Raw genomic sequence first — 21,071 nt, 5'->3', positions numbered from 1 at the left:
CGGGTCCCCGCGGCTTTGGGCACCGCCCCCGTCCCGCCCCGCGGCGGCGTCGCCGGGAGGCGCGCAGGGTCGCGGTTGCCGAGAAGCGCTGTGCTGAGATACGGGCTCTGGAGTTAACTTGTGTCGTCATGAGGCCTCAACGTGACTCCGCGACACCGAGTGGCCGGTGCCCAAGTGTCCAGTTCTCATCTGCGCCCCTTTCCCGGCCGCTGAGTCCAGGCCGGAGTGAGGCCCTCCCGCTGCAGCAGCCCGGCGCCCCTCCCCCTGCTGCTCTTCGCCTTTCTATTGACGTGGGTCCTTTTGTAACCCATCTGGTTGTGCAGAGGGAAGGCCAGGTATGAGGCCAGGTCTTTGCAGAGAAAGAGGTTTATCACAGGAGGGCCAAGCAAGAACGGGCGTTGAGGTGCGGTGCGAAGCTCAGATTTGTGTCCCCGGGGGCTGCCGAGGGGGTATTTATCAGGAACTAGGGAGCAAGAAGGGGAGGGGGGCTCGGATATGATTGGTGGAAAGTTAGTGTAAGTTTCAGTGTAAGTATCAAGAGCTCTCCTGCGCAGGCGCTGGGGCTGCTAGTTACGCCTCTGACAGGTCGCAGGTGCAAATTGGCGGTGCGGGGTGTAACATGCAGTGGGGTTTTGGCCCGTGACGTCTAGAGGTCACTATTGTAGTCCCTCGTTCTAGTCCTTCAGTGTGCCTGCGCAGCGCTCAGTCGGCGGGGCTGTCAGCAAGTTTGTTTCCCTGGTCCTCTGCAGAAGGAGCTTGGTGTTCTCTATGTCATTTTGTTTCTACCTTGTAGAAACTTGTAGCCTTGTAACTCACAGGTGGTGATTTCAGTCCGTGCCTGTCTTTGGATCATTCCTCAATCTTGAGGGACGAGGGGTGACCACCGCTCTAGCCGCTTTCTGCTGCTAAGGGCGAAGGCCCAGCAGGGGCTTGAGGAATGAAACAGCTTGACGTCTATCTGTACACATTCTAGGGTATTCAGACTGGACTGCTGGAGGTGTTGGTATGCCCCCAATTCAGGGTTGACACGACAGAGGAATAATCTGGTGGCCTGCAGTCTTTGAGAGACAAACTTGACATGAAAGTTAAGAATCATAGGCCCAACAGAAGAATCAGTAGCGCTGTGACTAAAGGAAGTGTCAGTGGATGGAGTAAACGGCCGACTGACCGAGGAGAAAGCCCTATATAGAATCCATGCCTCCGGGGCGCCATTACCAATGCTGTGTCACCAGCTGGCCTGTTGCTGTTATCTCCTTTACTCTGGGCGGTATGTGGTATTTGTCCACACGCACCAGCAGGTGTTGCAGCCACACAGGCGCTGCCTTGTTCTGCCAGGGGGTAACCGAAGGCTGTTCTGTTATCCATTGCTGCAGCGGCTACGGAACTCACCATGATCTTTGGTCAGTCTAACTAGAGGCTGGCCTTTTGGCCAGTTCCTCCACTGAGGCAGGTAGATTTTGGAGGGTGGCCTCGTGATAGGTAACCCCCTCCCCGTGGGGCTGCTCATCCTGGTGCTAAGCCTGTGCCCGTGATTATCAAGTCTGAGGCCGCCTTCCTTTTGTCTGCTCTCCTGGGGTGGACACGTTACTGACCCTCTTGAGTCGGGCACCAATAAGTGTCCTTCTGCCCAGTGTCGCTTGCGCCAGTAGACAGAGACCAAGTTCAGTTGAGAAGCGAAGGAAAGCTTTATTCTTCGACCGAAGAATAGAGAGATGGGAGCTTGCTCTACAGCACAGGGTCTCCCCTGAAAGGCCCAGGGGTGGTGCTGCTTTATAGGGTTCTGGCAGAGGGAGGGGTGGAGTCATTGTGGGTCAGGCGGGTGCAGCACTTCTGCACACGGCTCACCCAGTCTGGCTGTCACGCAGAGCCACTTTGCACTGGGAACGCTAATCCGACATGTTAGGTGGGAAGCCTCTGCACACGGCCCCCTGCAGGCAAGTAAAACTAGAACACACCCAGAAGAGGTTGGACCGTATCCCCTGGATTCCATCTTATTTTTCCCGGGACCCCAGTGGGCTTTGCTGGGGACATTTCCTTTAGGTTGTGGTTCTCTGGGCCCCACAGAGGAACACATCCTCCTGGTGTCCACATCGTCATCCACGTGTGTTTCTGCAGAGGCCAACGGGCTGGGGCCGAAGGTCCGTTAGTGGCACGTGAGTGACGTGAGAGTGGGGCCAGCTCGCAGGGTCTGGTGGGCTGCAGGCCTCTTTGTTGGGGGCCTATTACACCAACTTATTTTGGTGTGCTTGAACCCATTTTTGCCATTTGATGGGCTCTCGGTAGCCAGTGTGTTCTAAGGCCCTCCAGGCAAGTTGGGAGTATCCTTGGAAGGCTAGACCATCTTTGATTTGGGTCAGTTCCTCTGCTGACTCATTTTGGACTCCTCCACAGAAGAGTTACAAGTTGGAAGGTTATAGTTTTCAGTGGCTCCCACTTGCTAGGGTGTCCTGGCTTGTGGATGAACGGTGGTCCGAGCTCTGTAGGGAGGCATTTAAGTACATCGTTAAGTGAACTGTAGAGGGTGCGAGGGGAGGTCAAATTACACGAGAACTTTGCTTCAGGAGTGGGTATTAGGGAAGCCTCTAGAGGAAGGTCAAGGTTATATTATGTAGTCCTCCTTTAACCATTAGTGGGGGAGCCTGGGAGAGGGCTGGCAGGGCTGAGTGTATCTTTCCCCAGCTGGGGGTTAGGATGACAGACCCAACACTGCCTTTCACCCCCTGCTGCAGTGGCTTTTGAGAGGTGAGTCAGAGTGCTTGGGTCCCAAGCTCGGTGTGTGACAACCCCTGGCAGGAAGATGGGAGGAGAAAAACAGGGTCCATCCCAGTTCCTTTCAGGACCACAGGGATAGTTTACAGATGAGTTATTTGCATCTGAAAATACACGACTATCAATGTATTTATTTTCTACCTTAATATCCAAGAAGAGTAGAGGCTCTGATAGACGTCATTATGTTTACAAAGGAAATGACTCCATCCCAAGATAGCACATGAGTTTCATAAGCAGATAGAAGAGCACACAGCCCCACCAGACTAGCAAGAACCTGCCCGCCATCCATCCTAATAATGGTCCAGTGACTCGTGGCCGCACCTCTGGTGACCTGCAGGCTGGGCCCTGTGTCCTGACCCTGGAAGCTGTAGCTACCAAGGGTCCAGGGGCCTAGCTGTCGCCTAGGCTGCCCTCACAGTGACCCTTCCCGAGGGGCATTGCAGGATGGAGTCTTCCTCTCAGAGCTGGCCAGGAGGTCTGATGGGTCTCCCTGGAAAGCCTGTCCAGGCCCAGCCCCAGCCCCAGGCCCCTCTCCAAGGTCAGAGTCAAGCAGATGTTCCCTGCCAGACCCTGTGCAGGGACGATGGGGCTGGCAGCCTAGGCTGGGCCGTGAGGGCGAACCACCTGCCCTGCTCATCTGTTCCCTGGCACAGAGGTGCCAGCAGGCAGGTGGCCCTGACCCCCCAGCACGACAATCACACCAGGATACATTACAAACATTTCAAATTCAGGCGTAATACCTACGTTGTAGAGATACGTGTTATCAAAGCTTTATATTAAAAACATAAAAACTCATACAAAGTTTGAGTCTATACACGTGAGCCCATTCACCTCTCCACAAGGTGCTTTCGACGGCAGACGCTCCTGGGCCCTGGGTGCCAAGCCCGCGCCTGCCAGGGACCCGTCAGCTCACGCACTGACCCCGTGGCCGCGTTTGGTTCCTGCAGAAGAGCGAGTCCTGGCGGCAGGGCCCTTGCGTCCCGGCTGCCCCCCGCGGTGGAGGTCCCACCTTGCCCAACGTCCCAGCCGAAGCCAGCAGGGCTGCAGGCGGCCAGCTCTAGGCCAGCGGCCCGTCTCCATCCCCAGGTCCTCTCCTGAGCAGGTGCAGGCTGTTGTCATCGCCCTCGGGTACATCTGCTTCCTGCTCGCTGCCCGGCGGTTCAGAGGGCCGCTTCAGGCCCCGCTGCTTAGAGACGGCCAGCGCGTACTGCAGACTGTAGCGGTTCCAGTCACAGCTGCCGAGGGCACACGGGACTCACATTAGTAAGACCGACGCTGGGGCCTTCTGTCCCCAGATCAGACAACACAGAGAGCGGCCCTGGCGTGGAACCAACCGGAACCTGCTGGTGACAGTGGAAGCCCCACCCTGCCCATCAGCCACTCCCAAGACACGTACAGTTTGGAGATGTCGTCCCAGTGGCGCTGGATGCTCTTCTGAAGGAACTGAACTGCCGGCAGCAGTGTCCCCACTCTGGAAAGGACACGTCCCTCAGCGTGGGCGGCCACCACGAGGCCACCCGGACCTGCTCCACGCTGTACGCTAGTAGAGCCTCCCCGGCCTGTGCACCCACACAGACAGCTAACCCAGCGACAGGTGGCCAAGGGAGCGGCGGGCCGTACCTGCACTTGAGCTTCTGTCCGTGGGCCATAAGCAGTTTCTGAGTCCATATGAGGTAGAATTCGAGATGGCGAGACTCTTCGAAGGATGAAGCTAAAAATTCCAGCGCCTTCTCCACGTACAAGTCAGGCAGGGAGGAGCTGATGACCTCAACTGGAAGAGAAGGAGGAAGTCCCACTCAGCCCGCAAAGAACCTGGCAGGAGAGACGCGCTCACAGCTCTGCATGTGCAGAGACCCGGCCGCCGCGTGTGGCTGCAGGGCCCCCTCGGCCCCGCGGGCCTCCCCAGCCCTGGCCCGGGCTCACTCTCGTCCCAGGGCACCGACTCCAGGGCCTCCTGCAGCAGCTTCCTCTCGTTGAGCCGGAAGGCCATGAGGATGGCCCTGGTGAAGTCCCGCTGGCACAGTGCCGCCCGGATCTGCACAGGCGTGACGCTGGTGTCCAGCTCGAACGGGTCGAAGAGCATCCGGGCGTCCAGGGAGTAGATGAGGAGCCCCTCGGTGGTGGTGGCCGCCCAGCAGCGCCCTGGGAAATCAAGCAGACTTAACAGAGGCTTCCTGAACGTTTATTTCCGCTTTCCCCCACTTTTTGAAGAACAGGTACTGAATACGTCCCTGGGGTCCTGAGTACAACAGGGGAGAGGAAGCCTGGGGGACGCTGGCCCCTTGGGAAGGAGCGCCCTGTGAGGATCAGCCCGCTGCAGCCCCGTCCTGCTCCCTCCCCCACCGGACACTCCTGGGTCGGCCCGACAGGCACACGGACAGGCGCTCAGGGCAGGTGCCCACCTCCCCGCTTGGAAGCTGGGCGTGTCTGAAGCCACAGCTTCCATGGCCGTCCGCCAGCGGGGACAGAGATGGCCACGTCTTACCCCCCGGGGGTCGGCGGTGCCCAGAGCCGGCCAGAGGCTCCGTGCTGCCCTCGCCCCGGGAGGGGGCTGCCAGGCCCACCGTGCACACCGCAGGCCCGGAAGGGACCAAGCCCACCCCTCCCACATCGATGACCTGAAACCCAGGGCGCACCGGTGGGAGAGAAGTGGAGCGAAGTCACCCTGATCTCAGGTTTGAAGTGCCGGGAGCTCATGTCACCTGGGAACAGAGGCACCGCCTGTCACCGGGCAGCACATCCCTCACCCCTCACCCCACGAAGGGAGGCCCGCCCTGCAGAGCCAGCAGGGGCAGCAGTCCCGTGTCGGGGCCTAAGGTGCTGCTTCACGGCCGCTGCGGGCCTCCCCGGATGAGCCCTCAGGGACGACGCTCTCTGGGCTCCGGCCTAGCCAGCAGCCGGCTTGTCCATTCCGGAGAAAAGCCCTGCCCAGCCCAGGCTGCGAGGCAGGTGGTTCCAGCCCCTCGGGGCCCTCAGGCTGGGGAGGCTGCCAGCCCGACACTGGGCTTGCCCTGAAGCCCACATGGGGACAGGCACAGGGCTGGGCACCGGCCAGATGCCCAGCCACTCGCAGGGGGGACCCCACGCCCTGGCCACCAGCGCCAGAGTTCCTGGACGTCAATCGCTGCAACCCCGACAAGAGCAACACCGCCCGCCATCCCCCAGGAAAAGCAGGTGGTGAGCAGGGCGGCCTGCCGTGCCCTGGCCAGGGGTACACGAGAGGACCCTCTGCTCACCCTTCTTTACGCCTGGCAACGGTATCGGGACCCCGCCCTCCTCCATGGCGTCTTGGTCGATGAGCGCCAGGTTGCCAAACTCTGTCATTTTCCTTCGGTTCAAAAATTCCTAAAGGGCGAAACCCGGACATCTCACTGCGGGAGGTGCAGGGAGGGTGCGCTCGTCTGCCCCAGCTCCCTCCTGTGCCACCGACACAGGCTGGGGGGCGGCCAGCCCTGCCTGGAACCCCACGGGGCACACGGAGCCCGAGACAGGACAGGGCGTTGCCGCCCCTGGGCTCCCGCGGCCAGCCCCGTGGTGGGTGGATTCTCTAACTCGACAGCCGAAAGAAGGGCGCGCGTGAACCTGCGAGGGAGCCGCACGTGGGGTGCCGTCTGCTGCCACCTGCCACAGCCCGTCCTTCTGCATGTCCCCTTGGACATGACGAGGACAGCCCACCCCGGAACACCCAGGAGGGGGCGGGCTTACAGCCGCACGCAGAAGCCCCTCGCCCGGCAGGGGAGCCAGAGCAGGTGAACCCTGGCAGGCACACCTGTCCAGAGGCCCCCCCCGCCCCAGGTCCCCGTGGAGCTGGGGCATGAGCAGGGCCATGGGCGAGGCCGGGCAGCCCCGGACATTTGCAGCAGGGACCACACAGGGGTCCCGTGCAGCCCCCGGGCCCTGCTCTGCGGCCTTGCAGCGCTCGCTCACCTCCATGGCGTCCAGAGAGAGGTTGCAGGAGATCTCGAACTTCTTCCTGAGAATCTGCTCCTTGACGTGATAGATGCACACAAACTTGGACATCCCTCCCGCCAGGATGCTCTGGCCGTCCGCAGAGTAGCACAGAGTGGTGAAGGCCCTGCAGAGGGGATGCGGCCTCAGCTGCCGCCCGGAAGGCCAAACAGCACCCTCCCCAGCATCCTCCAGGGCTCTGGCCTAAACCCCGCAGGGTCAGAACCTTGGCCCAGTCACCAGGCTCCTTCCGGGCAGCACGGCCCCTGGAGGAGGGGCAACGCTGCAGCTCCCGAGAGGCAGGGCGGCTCCCAGAAGGGCCGCGGGGAGGGGCCCGCCTGCCCCGCTCACAGCGGCGCTCACAGGGGCATCTACTCAGGCCCGCAGGACCAGAAACCTGGCGCTCACTGCCCTGCTGGCTCACAGGACTCGAGACGGTGACCTTGGATCGGGCAGAGGAGTTTTAGATACGACACCGAGAGCACAAGTGACAAAGGAAAAAATATGTAAGTGGGCCTTCGTCACAATTAAAACCGTGCTTCAAACAACACCTTCGAGAAAGTGGAGATGAGCCACGGGAGGAAGAAGATACTTGCGAAGTGTGTATCTGATAGGGGTCTCGAGTCTCAAGTACACAAAGCGCTCTCACAACTCAGCAACACAGACGGCACATGAGAACAGGCAGAGGCGCTGGAGAAAAAGTTCTCAGAGCCCACACACAAATGGTCCATCGGCACGTGAAAAGATGCCAAGAACATCACTGCTCAGGGAGATGCAAACCAAAACTATGAGGCACCAGCTCACACCCACCAGAACAGCGGGGATTTTTAAGAACAGGCAGGAAGGAGCATTGCCAATGATGTGGGCACAGCGGAAGCCCCTGCCCTGGGGGGATGAAAACTGTGCAGGCTCCTTGCAAACAGTCGGGGTGGGGGCGTCCTCAAAAAGTGAAACAGAGTCACTAGGGGGCCTGGCAATGACACTGGCAGGGATGCACCTGAGACAACTGAAAACAGGCCACAGGTTCTGGTCCTCGGGGTGGGAGGATGCGGAAGCCTGTTCATCCACACGGACCCCGCCAACACCCTGCTCCCTCTGGGGAGGCCCCCGCTGAGGAGCTCCTGGGCTCCGGGACAGCCCCACCGAGCACTCACTTCCCCTTGGCTGAGTGCTTGGCAGTGATCTTGTCCAGCTCCTTCCTGCCCGTCTTGAGGTCGTGCCTGCCCTCGATGGAGCCCGTCTGCACCGTGTTTTCGGGATCCCAAAAGGTGATCTGCGAGTTCAGTGTGGCCACAGCCAGCTCGGCACCGTCAGGGCGAAAGGTCACGGCCAGAGCTGAGAAGAGGCGCGGAATTAGGGCCGAGGAAGACCCTGGGCTCCGGCCGATGGGCCACACTGAGCTGCCCTCGTCCCGGCACCCTGAGGGCCCGGGGGCCGCAGGACGCGCACAAAGCATAACCGAGCAGGGGCGGCCCAGTGGAGGGCTCTGGGCAGGAGGCGTCACGTGGAGGTCACGGGCGGGCCAGAGACGGACTAGCTGGAGGCGGGGGTGGTACAGAGGCCCCCGGAAGACGCAGGGAGCCAGTGGCTAAAAGCCTGAATCAGAGCCGGGTCGGATGGCAGGAAGCAGAGACCACCACAGAGACCACGAGCCGCGGGGCCGACGAACGGGTTCCGTGAGGGCCAGACACAGGCTGCGCAGCCTTCGCTGGGAGCCATCAGCTCTGCAGCCCGGCCGGCTGCACACCAGGACGCTTTGCCCCCGAGCGCAGGCGGTGGGGCTCCAGGACAGGGCCTCAGGCCCAGGAAGCTGCTACAGCAGGGCCCCCGGCTTGCTCCCCTGGGGGAGCCCGATGCGAAGTGACAAAACCAGGCCGCCAACCCTAACAGCCCACGGCGCTCGGAGCCCTGGGTTTATCCAATCACGCACCCGAGACTGGGCCTTCCCCCCGGTGCCCGGCAGCCGCTTACCGTCGGACGTGAGGGCCAGCGTCTCTGTGGTCCTCCAGCTGTCCGCCATGTCCCACAGACGCACCGTCCTGTCCCAGGAGGCGCTGGCCAAGACCGACTTCATTGGGTTAAAACACAGACCACTGATAGGCCCCTCATGGCCGGACAAAACCTACGGCCGTTCAGAAAAGAGCTCTGAGGACGAGAGACGCCCAGCGGGCCGACCCGGGGTGCAGAGGCCATGGCCGCTGGGCTGCGGTGTGGGCCAGGAAGGGGAGCCCGCCCAGGAAAGCGCGTGTAAATGGTGCTGCCCGTGCCCGGGATGTGACTCTGTCCCCCACTCCTCTCAGGTCAGTCAGGCCCCCTCCCCACACCCCAGCCCCCGGCCAAGAGCACAGCTCCTGGACTCGCGGCCCTTACGTCGAGGAGCCTGCCCGTCTGCATGGACCAGATGAGGATCTCAAAAGAGTCCTGGGCCCCAGCAGAGACGATGTCCCCGCTCGAGTTCACGGCCACACATGAGAACTGGGTGGGGCGCGGGGACGTGAAGGTGCGGAAGTTGCGGTACCTGCGGGAGGAGAGCCCGGTCAGGACGGTCACGGGGGCCCACGAGCTCTCGTGGCCCTCACCCTGTGTCTGACCGACGAGCCCAGAACCCTCAGCCTCGCTCTCACAGCCCAGCACATGGGGAGAGGCTGTGGGGCAGGCCTCCCCGTAGGAAGGTCACCTGTGAAGGTCAAAGGCACGCACGGTCCCGTCCATGGAAGAGGTCACAATGACGTAGCCAGTGGTGGTGAAGGTCACGCCGGTGACCCCACTTGAGTGCTCCGTGAAAGTGATGAAGCAGAAGCCGCTGAGGGTGTTCCACACCTTGACCTGTGGCAGGTAGCGCCATGGCTCAGGAAACCCCACGGGGGTGCCCCTGCGAGCGAGGACTGGGGCGCTGCGGGGGGCAGCCTCCCACATCTGAGAGCGGCTGCTGGCACCACGGACCCCTCAGACGTGCCCAGAAAACAGAGCCAAAAAGGGGGAAACAGACACCCAAAGCCTCTCCACTCAGACCGGGCAAGTCTGCAAACGGCTTCTCAGGAAGCCAGATGAGGCGGGGTGGGCTCTGGAGCTCCAGGCTGAACCCCACGTCAGGGCCTGGCCACGTTGCTGCACCCCACCTCGGCCAGGCCAGCAGAACGGGGACAGGACCCCTCGGGCTCACTCTCGCCACCCCCGCGGCCCACCTTGCTGTCGTCCCCGCCGGTCACAATGTACTGCCCGTCGGGGGAGTAGGCCAGGGACACCATGCTATTGAAGTGGCCCTGCTGCTTGAGCACGTAGGACTCGCTCTGCCACTCCCACACCAGCAGCTGGCCCAGGCCTGCGGGGCACACGGGGACTGCTCGTGACACCGCTCGCCCGTCTCGGCCTGAGGCAGGTGCCCTCAGCCTCCGCGTGAACGAGGGGCCCCAGCACGGAGACGCCAACCTCCCGCGTCACCCGCCAGAGGCCAAGGCGACAGGCCAGGTGCTGCCGAGGAAGGCCAGAATCCAGGCGGCAACGGGACTCAGGGCTCAGAGGAGCCTTTGTGCAGGAAGCTTCAGTGGCTGCTCCTTCGTAGGGAGCCACCTGGCTGCTGGCCTGGCGCGGCGCCTTGCGGGGAGGCGGGATGGCCGGCAGTCTTCCCGGAGGAAGAGTCCCGCTCCTGTCCTCACAAACCCTGGTACCAACCTGAGCACCCGAAGGCGATCCAGTCCCCAGAGCCGTTGATGGCGATGGACGAGACCCTCTGATCCGAGACACTGCGGAGAAACGCGGGGCTCGGTCAGCACAGCAAGGGCCCCCATCCCTTCCCCAGGGTGGCCGTGCGAGTGAGGACAGGGCCAGGTCTCCCCGCTAGCAGCACCCACTTCCTCCCCACCCGTTTACTAGACACAGACGATTCACTTCACTGAGCGCATCAGAAAACCCAGAGTTTTCTCGCCCCACGTTCAAAAGCTCGAAGCCGCGTGACTTTGGGAAACCAGTGCTTTTAGTTTTCTCAACGTTCCAGAGATGCAGGAGAAGAAAAGTGAGAACAGGAAATAAAAACAATGTGATCTACACGTGGAACCAAAGCTCCCTCTGACTGGGGGGTGGATGGGGCCGAAGGGACTGCACGTCTGAGATGCGGGCAGGGCAGCAGCGCCCCCAATCTCTCTAATCCAGGAGAGAGGAAGGCACAAGTGTCCTGGGAAGCCATCCGTGCGGCTGGCAGCCACTCCATGGCCCTCGGTCCAGACGGGCACAGCACGGCTTCCACCTTCCCGCACTGCCCGCTGGTGGACTGAGAGCGCGCACGTACACACGCACGCACGCACACACGCACACACGTGACCACACACGTGACCACACAGAGCAGAACTGCAGACCTCAGGGAGTGGATGAGGTTGAACTCGGGGAGCTCGTGAAGGTGGAAGATTCCGGAAGCAAAACCAGTGACCAAGAGGTGGACCTTCTTGTGATATGCTGCAGCTGTCAGATGGTTGAAATCTCCTTCTTTATTGAAGAAGTACCTAGCAGGCAGGGACACGAGAACTGTGGGAAGAGGCCCAGAGAGCCCGGCTGGTCTCACAGCCCCACCCCGACCCTCAGGGCGTGCAGAGGGCAGCCTGACGGCAACGCCCTCACCCTGAGGATGACCTACTACGTCCTCACACTCGCAGCTCTGCGCTCCCAGCTCCTGACCCTTGCTCTGCCTGGGACCGCACTTCCCCAGGTACCCCCGACTCCTCACCCGCCCACCCCCGCCTGGGACCCCGGGGCAGGAATCACAACGCAGCCCCAGAGGGCGCAAGGCCCACCCCGTGCAGGCGGGAGACCTACTTGGCCGCCCGCGAGTACTTCACTTTCCCCTGCTGCTCCTCGGCAGCCGGCGCGGCCTTCCCGTGGACAGTGGTCTCCCTCTCCGCCCCGTCCTCCCTCTGCAGCAGGTCTGCCTTCCAGCCCGCGGGGGCTTTCAGCCTCAGGCCCTCAGGGGGGGTGTCACACTGCCACACGCACAGGGCGCCGTCCTGGCTGAGTGTGTACAGCTGCGGAGGGAGACGCGAGAACCTGGGTCACCCTGACCCCCAGCCCACGGCGGCCCAGGCTGCACAGACACCTCCCAAGCCTGCCCCGGCTACCGCGGCCCCAGCCTCCCCAGGGAACCGGGAGCAGCCTCAGGGGAGGGCCCAGTGCCCACTCGAGGCTGTGACCGGGGACGTACGTCCAGGCTGCTGGACTCGAAGAAGCAGCCCACGATGGCGTCCTTGTGTCCCCCCAGCGCGTAGTAGATGAGGTTGTCCCACCGCTCGGCCCCAAACACCCACGTGGACATGTCTTTGCTCCCGACCGCAAAGCACCTGGGGGACAGGGGAGTCGCAGCTCAGCCTTGGGCTTGCAGGTGTCAGCCTCCCCGTGGGGTCCCCGGGCACAGGGGAGACGCCCAAGGCTCCAGGCGGGGACAGCTCTGGTCTGCTGCATCCACCTGTGCTTCTCCCGGGACCAGGAGCCTCACGGCACGTGTGTCACTGTCCCTCCGAACAAAGCAGTCTCCCGGCGGGGGGCAGCCCAGGGGAGCCTGAGAACCGACCACTGAGCCCGTGGGGGGCTGCCTGGGAACCCTGTTCTTCATGCCTCCCTGACCGGCCCTCGATCCCAGGACCCGCAGAAGGGCAGGAAGGCTTGGCTATGGGGCGCCCAGTCCTCCCCGCAGACCCACCCCCGAGGAGCCCACCCGCGTCTCCTGCGGAAGCCCTGCGCGCCTGGGGGCTGCATGCCCCGCACCATGGCCAACCACGTGAGAACAGCCCGCCTGGTGTATGAAGTGGCAGCCACCACCAGCCTCCCCTCCCACTCCCGGCGCCTAGAACCCAGGGCAGCGGAGACACAGCCAGCCCCTCTCAGGGACAGCGGGGCCAGTCTGGCCCGGCAGCCAGGCTGGGCGATGCCCGCCAGCTCTCCTCCTGCCCACAGCTGCCCTGAAAGCTGGGCCACCGCAGGCTGGCTTATCGCGGTCCTCATCCAGGGCCGCGCTCCGCTCTGGTTTCCGGTGACAAGGGCCAGACAGACCTGACTCAGACCCAGGAGCCAGGCCTGTGCCCCGTGCCACACGAGGCTCGTGAGGGACCATTTGAAAACAAGACGGGGATGCGACAAGTCACCCCGAGTTCCCCAACAAGGTGCTGTTTACATGTTCCCCTCGGGCCCCTCCTATGCCCAGCCCCACCCCGACCAGGCCTCACCGGGAGTCATCTGTCCAGTCAATGCACGTGGTCTCGTCGTACGGCCCGAAGTAGGTTTTGTCCAGAACAAACGCGTTGAATTCCCGCTTCCTCCCAGGGGCGTGGTACATCTGAGCAAGGTTGCCTTTGGTGACAACAAATTTCCTGCCGCAGAAACGGGCGCAATCGACATCCAACGCCGGTGAGGGCCCCGAGCCCAGCTCAGAGCTCGGACAGGGCCGCTCTCCTGCTCCGAGGCCAGCCCTAACCCTGCCTCTCACGGGCCCCGAGTCCCCGCTTCTCCGGGCGGACAGAGTCAAGGAAGCAGTGGACAGACCCTGGGCCCTGCCACACCTCTGCCCCGGAGCAGAGGCCCCTCAGGTTCTCCCGCCGGCCCAGGGGGTGGTCACCAAGGCCAGACCAAGCTCAGACAGCCCCGAGTGGAACCAAACGCAAGACACAGACAGGCCCTGTGACAGGACCCGGGCGTGGCCCCTGCCCAGGACGCCTTCTCCGGGGTCGCCGAGGGTGTACATGGGGTAGCCGCCCCTTCCACGGCACAGCCGGCCAGCCTGGGCCTCAGCAGCTGGGAACAGTCCCCCTCCCCACAGCCCCGAAGTCCAGGGCAGGCCCGGGACTCGCCATGTGCTCCTCCCAGCGGGGTCAAGGCCGCAGGTCAGTGCCACTCAGCACCAGGGCTCCTCCATGACCCGGTGTCTGGGGGCACAGCTTCCCTGGAGACGGTTCTGGACGAGAACCTACAGAACCTGCCACTCGAGGTGTGAGCACCAGCCCCGGGGGAGGAGAGGAGGGGCCTGTGCAGCCCAGATCCAGAGGGGGACCCAGAGGGGCACGGGCTCGGGGACTGTCTGTGGCCGCTGCAGTGATGTCGGAGCCCGCCAGGCGCGAGGGAGCCTGCAGCTCGACAGCTCCCGCCCCGCCCGCAGGTGTGTACCTGCCATCAGGGGAGAAGGAGACGCTGTGCACAGCGCCCTTGAAGTGGAAGCGGTGCAGCACGGCCCTGCAGACCAGGCTGGTGAGCAGCGCGTCGCCCCCTGTGGGAAGGGAGAGCAGAGGGAGGCCCCGCACGTCGCATGCAGGCATCAGGTCTTGAGGCCCAGCCCCGCGGTGCCGGCGGCACACGGCCAGGGAGGACACCCCGCATGCCCACCCGAGGCCCACCGGGGCCCCAGACACGGAAGCAGCCGAGGGGACCATGCGGGCCTGGACCCCCAGGGGTCTTAGCGTCGGCCTCGGGTCAGCTGGACACCCGGCCCGCAGCCACCACCCCATGCCGTCGCCGCCTGTCGGCCGAGGGTGGTTACCTTCATCGACAATGATGGCAAGGCGGCCGTCCGGGGACAGCCCCACACACTTGATGTTGTACCGAGTGGCCAGGGGCAGAGTGTCGGACTTGTTGCTGGGAAACAAGAAACAGAGCTGAGCTGCTGTTCTTGTGCCGTCAGGCGGGGGTGGGGGGCCGGGCCAGCCCGGACCAGCAGCGCCCCCTGCACCCGTCCCCCCGCCCCTCCAGGCCTGCCAGAGCCCCGGACTCCTCAACCGCCCCTCCCTCGAGAGGGAGGAAAAGTAAGACAACGTCCTGGAGAAAATTTCGCTAAGCATGTAAAAACCTTAATAGTGGGTTTCGGACGTTTCAATTTTGCTTCCAGGACCTCATCCTGAGAGGACCCTGGGAACACAGAGTCAGGAAACCAGAAACAAGCCAGCTGTCCAACGGGAGGGTGAGCTCAGGGACAGCATGCCCTGCCCGACAAAGCTTTTTGCAAAAACACAGAAAAACGGAGAGCTAAGTAAAAGTAAACAACCACTGGATTACATTCTCATTTTGTTCTTTATTATATAGTGCCACCACGTGGTCATTCCTCTAGACAGCACCGTCACTACCCACACCGGTGATGACCCCGCCAGCAGCTGGCCCTGCACTTCAGGAAACAACTCGCAAGCAAGTACTACGGCCCCATCTCACAGACTCGGAAACGGAGGCCTGCAGAGACCCAGGCAGCCTCTGCAACAGGAGGGTCTCCCCCAGGCCACACATGTCTGCAAAGGGGTGACAGCCTCCCCCCAAGAAGACAGAAATGGAGCCACATACTTGCTCAGCAGGAGACAGAGTGAACCTGAGCACACAGAGCCGGTCCCGGCAAGCACGCCGGCCGGCCGGCCGGTAGTCCAGGGCGGCTCCCACGCCCCAGGCACCCCCCTCCCAAACGTTTCAGCCAAGCGACACGCAGCTACTACCCTGAAGGGAAGAGCAACAACCTCATTACATGGGGTTCAGCTGATAGACGAGAAGGAAGAAACCAGGATCCCTACTGCCAGTCCCACTGCTGACCCGTCGGCACTACGTAAATCCCGTAGCCCCCTATCAGGGGGCTCTGTCTCCATCGCCTGCTTAATGGCAACAGGTGTGCTATTAAAAAGAGAGGTGAGGAAAACACTGTGTTTTTACCTGCCAACTACAATGATCACAGCTGTTAATGTCATTTTAGTGAACTTACTTTTTTAGGTCAAACACAGTGACTCTGTTTCCCACGGGACTGATAACTGAATTTCCATCACACGTAAAATTTAAGTTTCCACACCGATAGACTGTCCCCAGCAAATTTGAAAACTGAAAAGAAAACAAAGCTGTCTTAACACAAAGGAAACACAACTCCGGGAAAGGGCTAAGCGAGGCCTCCGGCCAAAGAGATGGCGCAGAGACCCCCGCAGGCTCCCTGATCATTCCTGGGGTCCCGCTAGCCACCTCCCACCCCCTGGGACACTTCCTGGGCACCTGCAAGGCCAGGCCCTGAGCAAGAGAGAGGAGGAAGTGAGCCCAGTCCCCAGGGGCCCTGAGTTCCCGCTGGGGTGAGTAAGGGGCATGGTGAGCGCGGGGAAGCGTCCAGACAGGGTGTCTGCCGGGTGGAGGACAGGACAGAACCCACGTTGCAGGAAGAGAACAGCTGTGACAACGGAACAGCGTCCCAAGTGCATCCTGGGTTCAAGGCTTCCTGAACAGGGTAACCTGCTGCAGCCCATCCATTCAATCATTCATTCAACCATCAGCCGCCCTCAGGTTCCACGTCGGGCAGGCGGGCGATGGAGACAGAGCTGTGATTGCAAGGGTGCCGTGCTGCCCAGACAGCCAACCCCGCAGTCCAGGCAGGAGAGGGAGAGGAACTTCAGAGGGTGGTCAGGGAAGGACCCTCAGAGGGGCCATCTGAGCTGGAACCCAGATGACAAGGAGCACCTGCAGCTGCAGGCGGGCAGGGCCCTGGGAACCCCAAGGAGAGCCCGATCAGCCAACGTTTTAAGCAGAGGTGAACCATGATCCATCCCCTTTTTCGAAGGTCACGCGACCCTGGGAGCCACAGGAGATGCAGGGAGTCGGTGAGCCTTTGGTGCCATTCCACACAGAAGGCAATGGTGTCGGAACTGGGGAGATGACCCAAGGAATGGAGAGCGTGGATGAAATCGGGCCCGAGAGGAGCCGGTCAGCAGGAGGTTTGGGTCACAGTGGGGAAGCAGTCCGAGCGGGAAGACCAGATTGAGTGGGGGCAGCGTGGATGTGGGGTGGAGCTGCTGGAGGCCCGCGCTGTGGCCAAGGCCAGACCAAGCCTGTAAGGAGCTGGGACCCGACGGAGGGGGAAAGGCCGGAGGCGGCGGCCCTGCGGAGGAACGGCCTTCAGGGGAGTGGCAGCAGCGGGCGGGGCCGCGCAAACGCCCAGAGCTCCAAACCCGCGGGCGGCCCCCACGTCGCGCGCTGCGGGCTCCGGGAACCAGGACTTCCGTCCGGGCTGGTTTCCGCTGCCCTCCCAGAGCTCAGCCGGACCCTCCCGCAGCGTTCCTGCTCCTCCCGCCCACGCCCGCCGCTCGGTCCCAGTCCAGGGCGCTGCGGCCCCTCGCTCGGCCTGTCTCAGGCTGCACGGTGAGGGACCAACCGGTGCTGCCGGACCCAGCCCGCCCAGGCCCGGCTCCCTGGCCCCGAAAGAGCAGTCTCGAGCAGCGACCCCACCGGGACCCCGGGCTAGGGACCCCGCACCACCCCCCGGCCCGCACTCACCCGGTACGCGAACTTCATTGCGGCCGCCACACGTGTGTTGCTTGCAGCCTCTGCGCCCCGCCTCCCGGCCCGCAGTAAGCACTTCCGGGGCAGGAGAGCTGTCCCGCACCAACGCACCATGAGGCGGAGTCCCCGCCCCCGAGGCGGAGCCCCAGCCCGCCGGCCCCGCCCCGGAGGCGTGGGTTCCTGCCCACCCGCACCGCCCACCGCAGTCCAGGCTTGGATCTTCACGGGCTTGGGCCGGGCCTTGACGAGCCATTCAGGCACCAAGGAGGGTGAGAAGGTCCAACCCCGCGCTTATCTGTTTGAAAGCTCTCGATTATGAAGTGGGGACCAAAACAACGAGACTGAATAAACTGAAACCCTTTTCCGAAGAAAAGAAATTGTATTAGCGATGCTACCAAACATGACAGAGGCAGTTTTACCTTGTCAAGCTTCAGGCTGGCAAATAGGTCTACAAAAAACTTGAGAACTCTGAACACTGAAATGTCTTACTTCTAGTGAGCTATTGGGCAATAAGTTGTGAAAAAATCCCTAATGCTCCCCCAAAAGTAAATAATCTATGCTTAAGAGTCAAGAACAAGGATTATGGAAAGAAAACAAGAAAGTTCTTTAACTTTAGACACTCAATTTTCACACTCCACAGCAAAAGAATCAAGTTCACAGCAGCAAGTTTCTTCTTAAAATGTGTATTTTCAGAATTATAATGCTTACATTTTAAACAGTCTTAATACAATGGCTTTAGTCTAACAATATATTACAGAATAATGTGAAAAATGACTTTCATAGTAAACCATGAAAATGGAGTTAATACCTGCAGTATCAAAGTCACCAACTTGTCACCTTTTCCAGCCACAGAATCCCAGCAAACCATCAACAATGCTTTTGGGTCTTACAGCCTGACGCACAGGATGAATACATTTAGAGAAAGGGGCATTTTCATGAAAAATCAAATTTTAAAATCACACAGGAGATTTCTTTTAAAGATCACAGTTGACAATAAAACACTTTGATCAGCCTAGTTTGTTCTTTTATAAAAAGTTGTATAAGTTTTCATTTTATGTACACACCTGGAGTGTTTCATTTTATAACTCAACTTTATTTTAAACACTAAAGAAAAATTGACTAGAAGCCTGTGTGTCTTTTCTCCACTAACCCTTTATGGGATACCCAGCCCCATCAGCTAAGACGAATATGGGAACCCGACCCACTACAGGCTGGGCTGACAATGGAACTGTAGGTAGAAGTCATTTTCAGATTAAATACAATTTCCACATTATAATCAGAAGAGTTATAATTTTTCCAATCATAGGAGACCCTATGAAATTCACCAAAATCATAACTTATTTTCTTTTTCATTTGCTACTATTTACATCTTCCACAGATATTTGTAAAATGGCTGCATATTCTGCTTCTTAGATGCACATTCAGTACCTGGCTTCACAATTGTTTAACAGCTGCTACACCTTTACCAACGAAACCAGCTTAGCTTGTTTCAAACACATAAGCCTTATTTTAAGCAAAACAAAAATCCAATTACCGCCTTCTAGTTAAAAAAAAAAAAAAAGACGAAGTTTTAGGTGACATTCTTCATTTCTGTTAAAAACAACAGAGGCACCCACGTAACTTAGATTGCAAAAGATCTTTTGGGTAATTAGGGGGTAAAAAACAAACCTGTGATAAATTTGACTTCATTCAATTTCCAGACATAAGAAACTACCATAAACATTTTGGATTTCCCCTCCATTTTTTTCTCCTCTAAATATGTAAGTAGTTAGAGAATTTCATCCTGGGATCAGACCCCAGCACAAAAGTCAACCAAAAATCAGGGAAGCACTGACTCACATTCCCCCTCCAGAAGGTGAGAGGGAACGCTACATTACACAGGAAGCAAGGGCGCCTTCCCTGGGCTCCGAGGCTCACCACGTGGATGAGAGGCTTTTCTGACAGAATCAAATATCAAAGATCTCTTCATTCACAAGGCTTGGTGGATCTGTAGGGCAATCATCAATTTTTACAATAAAACAAACTTACGTAAGAAACCCTAAACTATCATTAGATTCTGAACTTCTAATTTGCCTAGTTTATTAGTTTTAAACTGTACATAAGGAAGGTAAATTTCTGAAAAGTTTAATTAAACATACAAGCATTTATCTTCTTTGTACACTTCTCCAATTTCTACAAATGAAAACCATGGGGTGGGGGGCGGCGGCCGGGATCCCCACCTTCATCTGTTAAGCGAGCTAAGACCGCGCACAGAAAGCAGCTGCTCTGCTCTATGTTCACTTTGCCCTGCGCCTTCCCGCCCCACACCTCCAGCAGGTGGCATATACGCCAGGACAGTGGCAGCTGCTGCAGAAGCCTCCTTCTCCCCACCGCGCACGCGTCTGAGGTTACTCGTGAGGCCCCGCCCTCTGCTGGACCGGCTACATTCACATTAATCTGGTCAAGTTCAATTCCAACCACACTTTCCCAGTGAATTAAGAGTTCTCTATTTCTTATGTACAAAAATACATCGCTTTGGAGAGCTGGAAAAGGTTTAATACATACAACACTTATTTACAAGCTGTGACTTTCACACCAATAAAAACGAACACATGTTTATTTTGTCCTTGATTTTTGGTGCAACTTAAACATTACATCAGTTAGTTTGTACTTTTAAAAATAATAAATCGACCGATATGTACAATTAAATGTACAACCTAGAGCAGAGTAATCCTTTTGCATGGTATGACTGCAATGTAGTGGACAGCAGAGAGTAACAGTCCAAGACTTTCGTCCTTCCTACAACCAGACTAGAAATACACTGAGAAGACCCCTGTAATCATCATTTAAATGGAACCTCTTAATTTCTGAGACTTAAGGTGCGAAAGAAAAATATTCATCATACAGTTACATGTAAAGACTAAGTTTAAAGGTGAGAGAAAAACAACGTACTAACCCCCACAGACACTATGACAAAATACATATATACTTAATTCCATGTGCATATAATACCTAATCCACATCGGGGGAGAAGGGAGAAAGGGTTCCAGAAACATTGACTTCCAAATTATCTCAACACCGAGCTCTTTCTCATGCCCTGGTCTAGTCTTAAAGTACCTTTAAAATGGCTCCAGCTGATGAATGCTCCAGGTCCGCCCAGTTTGACATCCCAAGGCACAGAAGGGGTTTTGTTCTTTCCCCACCCACCCCCCAGCGCCATCCCCCTGCCCAGAAAGGGTGTTATTCTAGAAAAGCACAACTAGAGGAGCTGAGGTAAAGGACTGTGTTTTACCCCTTAGGAGACATACAAATCCACCTGGTCCAGAAATCGGGCAGCCGTGTGACCAGAAAGGCACACACGTGTCACTAACAAGCCTGCGAGGCCTGCTGCGCGTCTACCTGAAAGAGCCCTGGGCTTCCACAGAGAACCAGCAGATGACAGGCTGCTCAGGTGAGAGCGCTAGAAGCTCTTTCCTGAGCAGAGGGTGAGGGAAAAGGCGGGGCTCTGGGCAAACACGGGAGGACAGCAGCACAGGAACGGGGCGATGAGAAAATAACAAGGCATCTTACACCCCAGACAGCACACAAGTAATGATGCAACTCAGCTGACCAGCTGCTGTACACTGAAATTCTCTGATGCGTCCACGGCCAGGCAGAATCACCAAAAGTCTGGTTAGAGCGAGACAGTTACAATCGAGTCAGGATCCCTTCAAGCGTGCGCGCACGGCCGGTCTGGGGACTGTGAGCCCTGGGCGTGGTCACGTGACGCTGACTTCGAGAACATGGTCGTCTTGGCTGGGGATGACCAGGACCTGCGTGCCCGCGCTGGCGTTGAAGGCCTGGCCGGGGGGCAGCGCCCGGAGCCGGGGCATGGGCAAGCCCTTGTGCTCGCTGCCGGCCACCGAGCGCGTGCTGCCCCTGCTCTGGACGCTGCCGCTGTCCAGCTGGTCGTCCACGTGCTTGTCCACCGAGAGGCTGTCGTTTTCTATCCAGCTATCTGGAAAGCGCACAGGAAGTCAGATGGAGGCCGCCCCGCGCCGACCTCTCCCCACCCCGGGGAGCCGCCAGCCTCCCGAGTCACCCTTCAGGGCACAAGGATGTCAAAGGCGGCCTCGCCT

The 21,071-nt window shown here is 59.3% G+C and overlaps 2 protein-coding genes across 5 annotated transcripts in view; both read right to left on the bottom strand.

Moving 5' to 3' along the window:
• Positions 1–1,661: 1,661 nt before the first annotated feature.
• PWP2 (PWP2 small subunit processome component) lies at positions 1,662–17,023 on the bottom strand. Of its 2 annotated transcripts, XM_024758373.1 has the most exons (22): positions 16,969–17,023; positions 15,422–15,534; positions 14,228–14,322; positions 13,858–13,957; positions 12,924–13,067; positions 11,906–12,041; positions 11,524–11,729; positions 11,070–11,213; positions 10,390–10,460; positions 9,903–10,039; positions 9,395–9,543; positions 9,088–9,235; positions 8,689–8,839; positions 7,872–8,052; positions 6,697–6,844; positions 6,006–6,114; positions 5,406–5,471; positions 4,693–4,911; positions 4,390–4,540; positions 4,166–4,240; positions 3,779–4,004; positions 1,662–2,477 (listed from the first exon to the last, which is right to left on the bottom strand). In XM_024758373.1, the coding sequence occupies exons 1-21, from the start codon at positions 16,984–16,986 to the stop codon at positions 3,827–3,829; spliced, it is 2,739 nt and encodes a 912-aa protein (XP_024614141.1). In that variant the 5' UTR covers positions 16,987–17,023; the 3' UTR covers positions 1,662–2,477; positions 3,779–3,826. The 2 variants fall into 2 exon arrangements, with proteins under 2 accessions (XP_024614141.1, XP_024614140.1); XM_024758372.1 differs by lacking the exon at positions 1,662–2,477 and having other exon boundaries at positions 2,881–4,004.
• A 624-nt stretch (positions 17,024–17,647) lies between these two features.
• TRAPPC10 (trafficking protein particle complex subunit 10) overlaps positions 17,648–21,071 on the bottom strand; it is a 113,626-nt gene continuing 110,202 nt past the window's right edge. For 2 of the 3 annotated variants that reach the window (XM_024758159.1, XM_024758158.1), the window contains one exon: positions 20,712–20,950. In XM_024758159.1, the coding sequence (XP_024613927.1) occupies positions 20,712–20,950 (239 nt within the window). Of the gene's footprint in view, positions 20,951–21,071 lie in introns of all 3 variants that reach the window. The other variant, XM_024758157.1, reaches the window with a different exon arrangement.

The sequence above is a fragment of the Neophocaena asiaeorientalis genome, unplaced genomic scaffold (assembly GCF_003031525.2).
Source record: "Neophocaena asiaeorientalis asiaeorientalis breed wild unplaced genomic scaffold, Neophocaena_asiaeorientalis_V1.1 scaffold45, whole genome shotgun sequence".
NCBI lineage: Eukaryota > Metazoa > Chordata > Mammalia > Artiodactyla > Phocoenidae > Neophocaena > Neophocaena asiaeorientalis.
Note: the sequence above shows the minus strand (reverse complement) of the source record. Positions and strands in the feature narration are given on the sequence as shown.